The sequence below is a fragment of the Myotis brandtii genome, unplaced genomic scaffold (assembly GCF_000412655.1).
Source record: "Myotis brandtii unplaced genomic scaffold, ASM41265v1 scaffold550, whole genome shotgun sequence".
Lineage (NCBI taxonomy): Eukaryota > Metazoa > Chordata > Mammalia > Chiroptera > Vespertilionidae > Myotis > Myotis brandtii.
In genome coordinates, this window is record NW_005370043.1 from 2,857,850 (window position 1) to 2,872,710 (window position 14,861).

Here is a 14,861-nt window from a genome sequence, read left to right on the forward strand (position 1 = left end):
CGGCCTGGTTGCCCCTAACTGCCCCCCCTGCCAGCCTGGTTGCCCCCAACTTGGCCTCTTGCCAGCCTGGTTGCCCCTCACTGTCCCCCCTGCTGGCCTGGTTGCCCCACTCAGTCTGCTACTTAGTCGTTTAGTCGGCCCTCACTAACCCTCCTGCCGACCTGGTCACCCCACACAGCCTGTTCGGTCGTCCGTTTAAATGTTTCAGATGTGACGGCCCCTGGCTCTTTATATATATAGATAGATATATTCTGTAAGAATCTTATAATACTGTGTTTCTATTTTGCCCCTACTCACTTTTGGGCTATTGCTGTCATATATTTGACTTACACATGTGTTATACACCTCACAGTACATGGTTATTACTTTTGCTTCAAACAATTACTTTTTAAAAGATTTACTAGTAGGAAAAAATTTTAAAATATTTATCCATTCCTTTGTGTAATTGATTTCCTTTTTGTATTATTTTCCTCTTACCTGAAAGACTTCCTTTAAAATTTTTTTTAGTCTGCTGGTGGTGAATTCTTTCAGCTTTTGTATGTCTGAAAAATTTTTTATTGCATTTTTATTCCTGAATGGTATTTTTGCCAGGTAAAGAATTCTAGGTTGACACTTTTTTAGTACTTTAAAGATGTTTCTCTACTTTCCTCTAGTTATACTGTTTCAGATGAGAAATCTGCTTTTTTCTTTTCTCTTCAGCTTTTTTTTAAGCTGGAAATTCAGTTTTATTTAATTTTTCTTGAGTATTTGCTTCTTTAAAACACATTTTTAATTTTTCAATTACAGTTGACATTCAATACTCTATTAGTTTTAGGTATATTGCATAGTGGTTAAACATTTATATAACTTATAAAGTGATCCCCTCAAGCCTAGTACACACCTGGTACCATACATAGTTATTACAATGCTATTGACTGTATTCCTTATGTTGTACCTTACATACCCATGACTATTTTGTAACTGCCATTTTGTACTTAATCCCTTCACTGTTTTCACCCAGCCCCCCCAACCCTCCTTCTATCTGGCAACTCTGTGTTTATGAGTCTGTTTTGTCAAACATTGGTATTTTAATAAAATGTTATTAAATTCCTTATCTTAAAGAGGATATTTTTCATCCTTATTTAAAACTATTTACAGATGAAAATCTTAAAAATATAAATGAAACCTAGAACTGTCTAGTTTTAAGGTATTTAAGGTAGATACTTAGTTGTTCACCTTGTTTTGTTATTATTTTTTAAAATATATTTTTATTGATTTCAGAGAGGAAGGAAGGGAGAGAAAGAGATAGAAACATCAATGATGGGAGAGGATCATTAATCGGCTGCCTCCTGTACACCCTCTACTGGGGATCAAGCCTGCAACCTGGGGATATGCCCCATTGGGAATGGAACCATAACCTCCTGATCCATAGGTCGATGCTCAACCACTGAGCCATGCCAGCTGGGCTGAAAAATAAATTTTATATAAAAATGTAAATGTATGATAAAATTAGAAATCAAATATTCATTACTTATTTTTGTACCACTTTCGATTGAGCTTAGTTTATTGATTTAGAAATTGTTTACTTTGCACATTTTGAAACATTAACTAAAAATTATATATTTTCATAAATCTGTCATCTCAGTTCCTTTTCTAGAATTTAGGATTAAAGTTAATTATGCTTTATTATTTTGAAGTGATGTATATGATCTTTCTGGATAGAAATTATCATATGAAACATTTTCCTTAATTCATATGCTTTAGAAGTGTCAGTATATTTTTTAGTATATTTACTATATTCAGTACATTGCAACAGATAATTATATCAGGCAGTTGTAAAATAAAGTTTTTCTGATTTTTAAGAAATCAGATGTCAGCCGGGCCGGTGTGGCTCAGTTGGTTGGGTGTTGTCCTATGTATGCACCAAGAGGTCACTGGTTCTATTCCCAGTCAGGCTACATGCCCAGGTTGCTAGTTTGATCCCCGGTAGGGTATGTGTGTGCAGGGAGGCAGCCAATCAATCTCTATCTCTTTCTCTCTCTCTCTCTCTCTCTCTCTCTCTCTCTCTCTCTGTATCTCTCTCTCCCACCTCCCCTCCCTTCCACTCTAAAAATCAATGGAAAAAATATCCCCAAGTGAGGATTAAAAAAAAATAAATTAAAAAATATATATATGTATTTTTAAAAATCAGGTATCATTATTAAGCTTCTAAATTAAATACTGATTTTCTTTTCTAGAATTCAGCGTACAATTAAAATGACAACCTCCTGGAGTGATCGGTTACAGAATGCAGCAGATCTGCCTGCTAACATGGATAAACATGCCCTGAAAAAGTATCGGCGAGAAGCCTATCATCGGTAAGTATTTTGTCTATTTAATCCTCAAAACAGCTTTATAAAGTGTACATATTTATCTTTATTTTACAGATAATGAAATAAATGTTCAGAGAAGTTAGGTAATTTATCCTAGATTATATAGTGAACTTATGGCTCAAGTCTAGTCCAAAGTCTAGACTGTTGCTGCTGCCTTTCTTTTTAAATTTCTCACTGCTACTTATTACTAAAAAATAAAAGTTCTTAATAGCAGTCTTCAGCTGCTAGAAAATTGCACCTTAATGAGAATGAAATTCTTAATAGACATTTACCACAAACTGGTTATAATTTTTAAATAGATTTTTTAAATTGTCTACTGACTATTGTGTGTTATATGAATGTGGATAATCTGGGTATTAACAATGTTTCTTATATTGATTTAAATACAAAATTTTCTCCAAATTCTTTTTCCTTTAAATGTTTAAAATGCATTTTCAGTTTATTTGCCACTTTTAATACACTTATTTGAATGGCTGCTTCTGCTTAAATCAGGGGTGGGGAACATCTGGCCCACAGGTCATATAAGGCCCACAAAAAATCATTTGATCTGGCCCTGCCAAGGCATCAGGGGCCAGTTAATTAAATATTTGACCAAATATAGCAAGCTAATTTTTAAGTTCATAATTTTGTTTGGCCCTTGAATGATGTTATAAATGTCCATATGGCCCACCCATGACCTAAAGCTTCTGTAACTAAGATACTTGGAAGCAGACACTACATTTAGGAATCATTTGTTTTTAGACAAAAATTAGAAGTTTATGCTTTCTGTGAATTTGTAAGATAGAAAGATCTGGGCCCTTCTAGAACTATCTCTACTTCCCATTTTAAGGAAAACCAGGGATAAGTAGAAATGCCTGGTGCTAAAAAGTAGTGCTAAAAAGTTGTATGGGAACTTTAGAAAGTCTACAGTTGATAATTACTTAATCTGTTTTGGGGCTAGAGGAAATACTACTTTTAAAATCTTGCTGGAAACATGTCTAAAATAGTTTATACAGGTAATTTAAAACAATCCTGACCCCAAAAAAGAACTCTGATTCCATTCTTCTCTGTGTACAAACTTGGTCAGAATTAGGTAACATTTTGGTATTTCAGAAGAATATATATATATAAAATTTATATATTTCAAACCCTCACCTGAGGATATGGTTGTTGTTTTTATCTTCACCTGAGGATGTTTATTGATTGAATGATGAGAGAGAATCATTGATCAAGCCCACAACCTGGAATGTGCCCTGACCGGGAATTGAACCGTGACCTCCTGATTCATAGGTTGATGCTCAACCACTGATCCATGCGGCAAGAGCAAGAATTAATATTTTGAACACAATAGTTATTTGATATTGAATGATTTGAAAGTTAATTATTGTATCAATAGTTGGTTTTTAAAGTAGACTGGTGACATTTGTCTGATGGTAGGTCACTCACTGTGTAGCTTTTTATAAATTTTATTTACCACTAGAGGCCCAGTGCACAAAAATTTGTGCACTCGGGAGGGTCCCTCAGCCCGGCCTGTGCCCTCTCGCAGTCTGGGACCCCCTCGGGGGATGTCCACCTGCTGGCTTAGGCCCGCTCCCCAGGGGAACGGGCCTATGCTGGCAGTCAGACATCCCTCTGGCAGCCCGGGAGCCCTCGGGGGATGTCCACTTGCCAGCGGGGAGCAGGCCTAAGCTGCAGTCAGACCCCTTAGCGCTGCTGAAGAGGCGGAAGAGGCTCCCGCCACCACCGCTGTGCTGGCAGCTGGCAGCCTGGCTTGTGGCTGAGCAGAGCTCCCCCTATGGAAGCGCACTGACCACCAGGGGGCAGCTCCTGCATTGAGCGTCTGCCCCCTGGTGGTCAGTGTGTGTCATAGTGACCAGTCATTCCCAGTCGTTCTGCTGTTAGGGTCAATTTGCATATTACCCTTTTATTATATAGGATAATATTAATGTTTACATTATAAAAATGTAATATAAAGACAAATATTGTAAGTATTACTTTTATTGTATAATAATCATTTGAAAACTAATATATCAAGATATAGTTAAAGATAAAAAATTAACAACTTTCAAAAGCAAAAAGTTTTATATTCAAATCAATTAATTCATGATATAAACAAACTTTGATCACTTTTTGTGATAACCTTCTTCCCAACCTGTGTCACATTCTTGGAAGAATGCAAACGGTGAACTTTGGACCTCCCCAAAATGTTCTAATTTTTGTACTCAGTTTAAAACGTACTGCCTTTTTCAAATTCCAAGTAATCTTTTCTGCTTTTTGTTTTTGTTTATGTTCATTGGGAATGCTCATAACTTCTACATTCTTGGTTCGGTTTGGTCAGAGAGGTTTTCTATTTTCTCTCCATTCAAAACAATTTTAAGTATTTGTTGAATGAGTTGAACAATATAGCTTCAGGCAGTGGAAGCCATTCTTTTGCATCATCTTCATCCAACAAATATTTATATTTCACATACTCCTACAGCTCAGGAATGTGAGCTGACAACAAATCTCTGTCTTAACAAGGTAGAAGATCCAGTCCATCCCACTGTAGGCAGTATGCCCATTTACTTTGTTTTATGCCACCAGTGTTCTGTTTTGATCATTTAGTGGTGTAAATCTACCAGAGAAAGAAAAATAAGCCATATTTATACTAGTGGTATGCTTTAGGAACCAAAAAATTTACATAATTTTAATAATCAAGATCTACAGGAAATGCACACAACAGATTTTATCTACTTTAAAAATGTAAATGTCTGATGAGAGATAGAGAGTATATTTGATACATTGGACATAGGAACATTAGTGACGATGACAAGATACAAGGTTATGACACTGTCTCTGATATTAGTTATAAGCAGTGAAAAAAAACAGTTGGAGTTAGAGTCAGAAGTGTAGGTTTCAGGTTTTGTGATATTGTGATCTCAGGGAGGCCAATTTGGTTTCTTCTTGAGTAAACAGATGGCATTAAAAACTCTATGCTCAATAATGTTTGTTGCAAATTAATAATTGCTTACTTGGGATCTCATGATCCACAACTGCATGTTAGAGTCTTTAATCAACTGATCTATAAGTGAAACAAACGGGCTGAGCATTTACTGAACAAACTCCCAGCAGGTCATGATTTCAGCCCTCATGACAATTCTCTGATGTTTGTTTATTCATAGGAAACAAGGTATTTCGTAACAAATTGATCTATTAAGCAGAAACATTTGCTGACTGTGTAGCATTTCTAGATGTTAGGCTGCTGTTATTCCTTAAACCTGAATAAGTAGAAACATTTCAGGTTCCCATCAAGGTAAAGACTCAAAATCAACCAGTGATATTAATGATTCTCTGCAATGTGTGAGACATGTTGCTAGATATGCATGGGGATTAAAGTGTAAAACAGAGTTGATGTGTATCTATATAAATAAAACATAACTTGCCTTTGGGAGAGATTTTTATGGAGAGATGTGTTTTATACTTTCTGTTCAATGGAAACAAGGGTTAGGATTATGCAATGAAGAGAGATCATCTGGTAAACATCAAGTGTCCTAATTGTGTTTGATGTCATAGAGCTGAGTGTACTTCTGACTCATTTGGAATGATATTTCCTGGAAGATTTTAGACAGGCTCAACACCCAACATTCTTCATGTAGTTGAATGCAATTTTAAATAATAGAAATAGAAAAAGCATCTTCATGGGTTTGAATTTTTAGATCATTTAAAACATTTTTCTTTTTTTATTGTAGTAAAGTATACACAACATAAAGTTTATCATTTTCACTGTTTTTAAGTGTACCCTGGTATTAAATACATTCACATTGTGCAGTTGTCACCACCATCCATCTCTGTAACTGTTTTCATTTTTAAAATTGGAACTCTATACCTATCCCATATAATAAAGGGCTAATATGCAAATTGACCAAACAGCAGAACGACTGGTCGCTATGATGAGCACTGACCACCAGGGGGCAGACCCCCCAACCCCACCCAGTGCACGAATTTGTGCACCGGGCCTCTAGTTAAACAATTACTCCCCATTCTCCCCTCCATCTAGCCCCTGGTAAACATCCACCATTATACTTTGTCTTTATGATTTTGACTATTCTAAGTACCTCATATAAGTGGAATCATAGAGTATTTGTCTTTTTGTGACTGGCTAATTTCACTTAGTATACTGTTCTCAAGGTTCACTCATTGTAGCATATTGCAAAATTTCCTTTTAATATAAAAAATTGGGATTTTGAACTCTTATAAAGTATTTGCTTTTATTAATTAAAAATTTTAAATAGAAACCATTTAGAAGACATTTATTTTAGTTTTCTAGTTAAGTCAATTTGTACTTATTCTGTTTCCAGGACATTTTATTAAAGACATTTATTGGAGATGGTTATTATTTATCATTGGCTAAATTAGGCAGACCATTCTGATCATTTGTCATAAACTGTACATTGTATGTGATATCTAGAATTCACTTTTAGAAGCTGAATATTTTTATTTATTATTTTTTAAATATTTTTATTGATTTCGGAGGGGAAGGGAGAAGGAGAGGGAGAGAGAGAGAGAAACATCAGTGATGAGAGAGAATCATTGATCGGCTGCCTCCTGCACGCTCCCTACTGGGGATTGAGCCTGCAACCCAGGCATGTGCCCTGACCAGGAATCGAACCGTGACCTCCAGGTTTCTAGGTCAACACTCCACCACTGAGCCACTGGGGCCTGGCGAAGCTGAATACTTTTAGTTAAATAAATGAATATCTAACTTCCAGCTTTTTTCCTGCTTAATATTAGTCTTCTAAATTTCAGTATGGAAATGATGGTCATATGTCATGATTAAGAAATTATTCTTCAGAATGTATGACTGTTCTTCCATTTCCTTATTATGATTGTTGAGTCTTCTAGGCTGAAGATAATCATTAGGCCAAACCCTTCATTGACATATGTTTTGCTCTATGGTCAGAAGATAGGCTGAACTGCTCAGATGTTATAGTGGCTTGAAGAAGGGGGTAGGTTAGATAAGTACCTCTTAAAACAGCTCCTTGTTTAACACATAGATTCTAATAGCAATACAGATCAGAATTTGTATTTACCAAATCCAGGAATGGAGCAATTACATTTTTCATCTGCTTTCCACATTGACTGTGCCCAGGATGCTGAAGTCAGGTATTTGGTTTTGCTCTTTTAAAGTTTGGATGATTACAGTACAGAAGAATTTCAGTAAGTGAGTTGGCTCTTTGTGAAAACAGCATATGAATTCAGCAGTGGTTTTTATTATCTTGAACTGAAATTTGATAGTATTTTGGCTTGGGAGTTTTTGGTTTACTAGTCTTTTGCCTTATTTTAAAAGGAATTGCAATTACTTTATATTTAAAGTTCTTTGTATATTTATCTGAAATTATTTTTAAACTGAAATTTAGGCCTCCAAAGCCATACCAGTCTTTATTTAAACCTGTTGAATAATAGTTTCTTCTCCAATAATAAATGAGTTTATTATATATGTTTCAGGAATAAAAAGGAATTTGTGTAGTTGCATAAAAATTATTTTGTAGAACCTGTAGCTTGACACACTGTAGAATTAGAAATGTCGATGATTTTTTTTTACTTCAAATTGAAAGCCGGGATTAGGTTTTATGCAGACAGGGATTGCCAGTTTGATAAATTGTATTTCTCTCTTAACTGCTTACCAATATCACATGCATGTCATTCAGCTTATTGTGTTATAGATCAAGCTTAATTAACCTGCCATTTTAGTATAGGTTCAAATATTCAAATGGGTAAGTTGTTAAAATTTCAGTAGCCATTTTATAAATTGGAAAACCACACAGGAAATACAGGTTCTCAGGATTAGCAAGGAGCTGTGTTTCTTAACGTACAAATGGCGTATATCTTGTCAGAATAAGAATGAGGTAGAGTATCAGAGCTGTGTTAAATTTTTTTTTTTGTTAGTATAGCAACCTTATGCATTGATTAGTGTTTCACATTTCTAGGGCAGCGATTTTCAACCTTTTTTCATCTCATGGCACACATAAATTAATTACTAACATTCTGCGACACACCAAAAAAGATAATATGTTTTTTGCTGATCTGACAAAAAAAAAGGTATAATTTTGATGATGGGTGTGTCTTTTTTTAAATTTAACAATCTAAGGGAAAAGAGGTCAGTGCCCCTGACTAAATAGTCAAGTATTGCGTGTTTTAAAAATTCTTGCGGCACATGGGTTGAAAATTGCTGTTCTAGGAAGAGACAGATAGGATTCAAGCACCAGTAAGATATTTTTAGATTATTTCATCCAAAAATGTCATTTATGGAATACTATTTAGTAATAAAAAAGAATGAACTATAAATACAGACAGCTTTGAGGTATCTCAAGAAAATTATGCTGAGTTAATAAAGCCAATCTCAAAAGGTTATACACTGTATGATTTCATGTTTATAACATTCTTGAAATGATAAAATTAAGAAGATTGAGAACAGTAGTAACTGCTAGGGGTTAGGAGTTGTGGCGATATTACTTTATAGAATACAAAATTCTCTAAACTTCATTGTTCCTAAAACGTTTTTAATTTGTCACCATTTCTTCTGTGCTTCTTCCAAGAACACTGTACCTAGAAGTAAAATGAAAAGTGGTGGTGGCAGCAAGAAAGAGAAAGAATAAAAGATAATAGATCTTTGATTTAATGAAATCCTATAATAAATTCAGGTTGAGGAAATGTTCTTCATATTTGGATAGCCTATTTCAACTTCAGGGACTCTTGTGTATGGCTTCTTTTATTCACTGTAATGCCTGAGAAATAGGTTCATCCATGTTTTGTGTGTATCCGTAATTTGTTCTTTTTTATTACTGTGTGGTATTCCATTGTATTAGTATATCACAGTTTATTGTTTTTCTGTTGATGGACCTTTGGGCTTTTTAGCTATTAATTATAAAGCTATTATAGACTGAGAAAATATTTGTAAGCCCCACATCTGATAAAGGACTTGTATCCAGAATTTATAAAGAACTTTTAAAATTTAACAATATGAAAACAACTCAGTGAAGAAATGGGCAAAAGACTGACATGTCACTACAGAGGATGTATGTATAGCGTGAAGGCACATGTTTAACATCATTAGCCATTAGGAAATACTAATTAGAACTACAATGTATATGCCTATTACAGTGGCTATAATAAAAAATACTGACAATACCAAGTGTTGCCAAGGATGTGGAGCAACTGGAACTCGTACATTGCTGGTAAAAGTCAAAATAGTATATAATCACTCTGCAAAAACAGTTTGGTAGTTTCTTACAATGTTAGAGACACTTACCATTTGACTCAGAAATGAGTGGAAGTGGAAGAGGGCCAAAGAGGGGATAAAAGATGATGGAAAAAATAAAATAAACAAAACCCAAAAATGCTGCAGAAAGTCATTCCACAAGACAGAAGCAATTACCACCTGAGATGCCATGTGATCACGTGTTAATCATTCCCCAAACATTGTTTATAAGTGGTGGCTCTTGGATTTAAATATGTAGGCTGTAGTATTTATTTTTGTTAGCAACCTTACTACAGTGTTTTCTTTCCCCCCTAAAATATGGCCTATTTGCTAAAATGTGTTAAAAATAACAGCGAATCAATAACAAAAAATATAACGTTAATTATAAACAAATCTTGGTTAAAAGCATTTTAAAATTAACAGAGTGTTAATGTTCACATATGACATATGGACTGGAAATTTTGTCAGTTAAATCCAACATCCATTAAATCACGGTCTGCAGAATCGAGAGTTTAATGTACTTATGACAGACAACAACTCCACTAGATCTTATCTATGTTCTATATATTTAAAAAATCTCAGGCTAAGTTTAAAGGTCCCAAAGCCAGAAAGTAGAGGAGCTGGGATTTAACTGTAGTTGTTCAGTGCTCATTCTCTTTCCATTACACCCTCCTGCTTTTCTAAATAAACTGAAAAAAACTAAACATTTTAATAACTAATAGAAACCTTATGGTAAGATATTTAGGTAATATTTAAAGAGATAAAGTTTTTTAAATTTAAGTAGTATTTTTTGAAGATATGTAAATTTTATTTTTAATTTGAATCACCACTAGGAGGATTTATTTGCCATCTCTGTGTTCTTAGACTTTAGCACACTTGTTTATTTCTTCCCCTATTGCATAATCCCTATGCATTATATCGGTCAGGAGGCAGGAATGTTGCAGATGTTTTTCTTTCAAATCTCAATTTGCTCTGAGATTTGGAATTAACCTTTAAAATGTTCTGGATTTATCCCCCATATGCCAAAGATCTGTAAATTTCTTTTCACGTGAGCTGAAATTTTCAGGCGATTGAGTAACAGATGTTTTCCTTAAAGGCAGTTAATGATCAGAAAAAAACACTTCAGTGTGGAAATACTTTAGGTTCCTCCTGTAATATGATCTGCACATACTTTCTTCTCTTGTGGTTCAATTGTTCATTTTCGAAGGGAGGAAATAACTGATAATTAAAACATATATCCCGTTGATTTCCCCCCCTCAGAATAAACTGAAAATTACTTGGACTGACTAGGGCCGCTGCATTCTGTGAAACTCACATTGTTTGTGTACTGTTGGCGGGCCTCATTAGGGGGTAAATTTGCTTTTTCTGTGTGTTTGCCAGTAACGATTCCTGTCTCTTACCGGAACTTGCCATTTGGATTTCTCCTTCTTAAACTGGTCAGTCTTAAACAGTTCTGACCTTTAGTTATTTTTCCTGCTCTCCATTTTTTCCCTATTATTCTTAGATTTTTAAATATTTAAAGCTGAGGGTATTGGTCACTGAGATATTGCCTGGCTGGGGTTCGGCATTGTGCCCGAATTTGTTGGGCCTCTCAGGGCCTGAGTTCTCTGTGCTTTAACAAATGAGCTACAGTTCTTAAGAGATCAGTGAAGCTTGTTTGTTGATCCTGTATTCTCATCCACAGGAAGTAGATCTTTGAGAATGTCTAAGGAAGGGTAAGTGAGTTTATTATTCTTTTTTCCTTATTTTTCTCAGCAAAGAGGTGTTCTAGTCATCTGAGTGAATTGGAAGATTAATAAGCAGTGCTCACCAGTTAGAGTGGAAGTAGAGATTGAAAGAAATTCAGCTGAAAACTTACATTGTTAGTGTTTCACATGTAATATACTGTAAAGGTACTATTGCTATTTTGAAAAACAGCACTGAGGATGGATAATCTTAATAGGAATTTAGTGAGTTTAAACACCCTGTTTACTCTGTGGTAAACTTATTTTGGTTTTTGATAGAAAGTATTTATGAATATTAGAAGCAACCAGTGTCTTACCAAAGAGTTTTGCAAAGAAATGAGTGAAGTTTAAAAATTCAAAGGCATTTAAAAATAAATTGTACCTTGAGAAAATGGTGTGAAAGACTGAGTGAAATCAGCTTATGATTTTGTTTCCTTCTGGGCATTGTTGGCAACAAATAATTTTTTTGAATCCCCTATTTCTCTTTACAATGTAAAATAGTTCTGATTAGGTTTTTTATTGTTTTAACATTTCTCATTTGCTGCTGAGTCTGAATTACTGATTTTCTTTTTTTGTGGTCACTATAATAGATAACATGTAGGTTAATGTCTGCATACTGTTGATTATCTCATTTCTAGCCTTCAAGCATACTAGACTTTAGCAGTGGTTCTCAACCTTCCTAATGCCGCGACCCTTTAATACAGTTCCTCATGTTGTGGTGACCCCCAACTATAAGATTATTTTCGTTGCTACTTCATAACTGTAATTTTGCTACTGTTATGAATCGTAATGTAAATATCTGATATGCTATATGTGTTTTCCGATGGTCGTGACCCACAGGTTGAGAACCGCTGCTTTAGAGAGACATTGCCTTTGATTAAATAGGACATAGATCTCTCAAAAAGACCTTCAAGAATACAATAATATTTTGATTTTTTGGAAACTCTTAGTTTCTTCCTAGTTCTTTGTTCCTTTAGAAATTTTGAAACAATTTCAGTGCTGTGCTTACAATTTTTTAAATCAAATTACGTATCGATTATGAACAAAATGAAATTGGCCTTCTCTACTGCTACTTTTAGACCTCATTATTGGGTAAAGAAAATGAATTATGGCAAATGTAATTATATTATTTTTAGACCACTCATGACTGCCCTTTAGGTTTATATGTTTTCTTACCTTCCCATACTGGGTAAAAATCTGCAGTTGTTAAATGATTTTTATGATAAAGATGATCACAGATGCTGATATATTTGTTAGTCTTGTACACATAGTTATTTATAAACCTGGTTTATAGATTTAAGAAGAAATATATTTCTAGGTGTAGTCAAAATTCTTGTGAAGTAATTTGTGCTAGTTTTCCCCTTAAGGTAAAGCATATGTTAGAATTGGTTAGTTAGGGATCTATATAAACCAAAGGACATTATAAGGGCTGAGATACTCTTTTAGGTTTATTCCAGGGGCCCCTAGGGCAATCTCTGTGTTGTCTGAATAAGTAATGAAACAAGTGTATTTGAAATGCATGAACACATATATGAAATCATTTAGCTTTTATTCTCCTTTGCTATCTTTAGAAATAAATGGATAAATTTTGTACTTTGGGATGAAAAGAATTTTTATTTTTACAATTTTTGTATATGTGATATTTTGACATGTAGTACAGCTGTCATTTGACATAAATGAAATCTCCTAATAGTAATAGGAAAAGATCGTTATAAGAGTTAAATCACCAAAAATTATACTGAGCCTTATGTAAACTTATGGTAATTGAGACAGTGTGGTATTAATGTAAGGATAGACTTTTGTAGATCATGTAGGGAGTTTATAGACCCACAACTGATTTTCAACAATGAGTCCAAAGTAATTTCATATAGGAAATAAATAAACATTTACTTCAAACCATATAAAAGTAATGTAAAATGGATCATGGGCCTATATATAAAAGTTAAAAGTAAAGTGTAGGTGAAAATCTTTGTGACTTTGAATTAGGTAAAGATTTCTTAGATAAAATACATCAAAAGATGAAAGACAAAATTGATAAATGGCTTCATCAAAAATTAAAAAACAAAAACCTGCTTTTTGAAAGACACCATTAATAAAACAGACCAGGAGAAACTATTCTCCCCCCCTTCTCTCTCTCTCTCTCTCTCTCTCTCTCTCTCTCTCTCAAATCAGTCAATAAGTAAAAAAGTATCTACTTTTAAAAATTTTTACAATACAATAATAAGGCAAACAACCCAGTTTAAAAATGGGCAAAATATTTGAATATATACTTCACATACAGAAAAAGATATGGCGAATAAGTACTTGAAATGATGCTCTACATCATTAACCATTAGGGAAGTATGAGTTAAAACCTCAATGAGCTACTATTCCACCCACTAGAATGACTAAATTAACCAGAACAGCAATTTTCAATTTTTTTTCATCTCCTGGCACTCATACGCTAATTACTAAATTCTATGGCACACCAGAAAATATATTTTTGGCTGATCTGACAAAAAATAGTTATAATTTTAATTCATTCATACCAGACGGCTATTGTGTTGGCTTTTGTCATTTAAAAAAAAAAGTGTTGTTGTTTTTTTTTATTGATTTCGGAGAGGAAGAGGGAGAGAGAGATGGAAACATCAATGATGAGAGAGAATAATCAATGGCCACCTCCTGCACACCCCACACTATGGATCTAGCCTGCAACTTGGGAATGTGCCCTGACCGAGAATTAAACTGACCTCCTGGTTCATAGGTCAATGCTCAACCACTGAGCCATGCCGGCTGGGTGGCTGTTGTCATTTTTTAATTTGACAATCTTGGGGAAAAGGGGTATTGCATGTTTTAAAAATTCTTGCTGCACACTGGTTGAAAATTGCTTAATTAGAATGACTAAAATGAAAAACATTGACCATGTGGAACAGCTGGAACTCTCCTGCATTGCTGATGAGAATGCAAAATAGAAAACAGTTTTAGCAATGTCTTTTATTTATTTACTAGAGGCCCTGATGCATGAAAATTCATGCACTGGAGGGGGGGGTTCCTCAGCCCGGCCTCCCCCCTCTCACAGTCCAGGAGCCCTCAGGGTGGGAGGCGACCCGGCGATCAGGGGAAAGCGACGCCCCATCACACCTCTGCTGCTGCCACTGCCGGCAGCACAAGCCTTGGCTGGCCCTGGTTACCTGAGCCTCGGCCGGCCCTGGGCAGCTGGGGGGCTGAAGGGACTGGGGAACTCCAGAGGCAGGAGCACCTGCTGTCCCCGCAGGGCTGAGGGGACTGGGCGCTGCCATCTTGTGGCTGTGGGTGCCGCCATCTTTGAGGGCGGGGCAGTCAGTCAGCATATTCCCTCCTTATTGTCTGTGGGCGCCACCTCTTTGAGGGTGGGACAGTCATTTAGCATATTCCCTCCTTATTAGCTGTGGGCGCCGCCATCTTTGCAACGTTGTGAGGGCCAATTAGCATATTCCCTCTTTATTAGATAGGATTTTTTGTTAATCCTCACCCGAGGATATTTTTCCATTTATTTTTAGGGAGAGTGGGAGAGGGAAAGACAGAGAGAAATATCGATGTGAGAGAAACACA

At 35.3% G+C, this 14,861-nt stretch overlaps 1 protein-coding gene across 7 annotated transcripts in view; it reads left to right on the forward strand.

Annotated features, from left to right (window-relative positions):
* Nucleotides 1-14,861, forward strand: part of NT5C2 (5'-nucleotidase, cytosolic II) — a 143,986-nt gene that overhangs the window by 77,126 nt on the left and 51,999 nt on the right. For 5 of the 7 annotated variants that reach the window (XM_014549387.1, XM_005878223.2, XM_014549388.1 and 2 more), the window contains exon 2: nt 2,217-2,336. In XM_014549387.1, coding sequence (XP_014404873.1) covers nt 2,217-2,336 — 120 coding nt within the window. Of the gene's footprint in view, nt 1-2,216; nt 2,337-11,251; nt 11,283-14,861 lie in introns of those variants that run through there. The other 2 variants (XM_014549391.1, XM_014549393.1) reach the window with 1 other exon arrangement.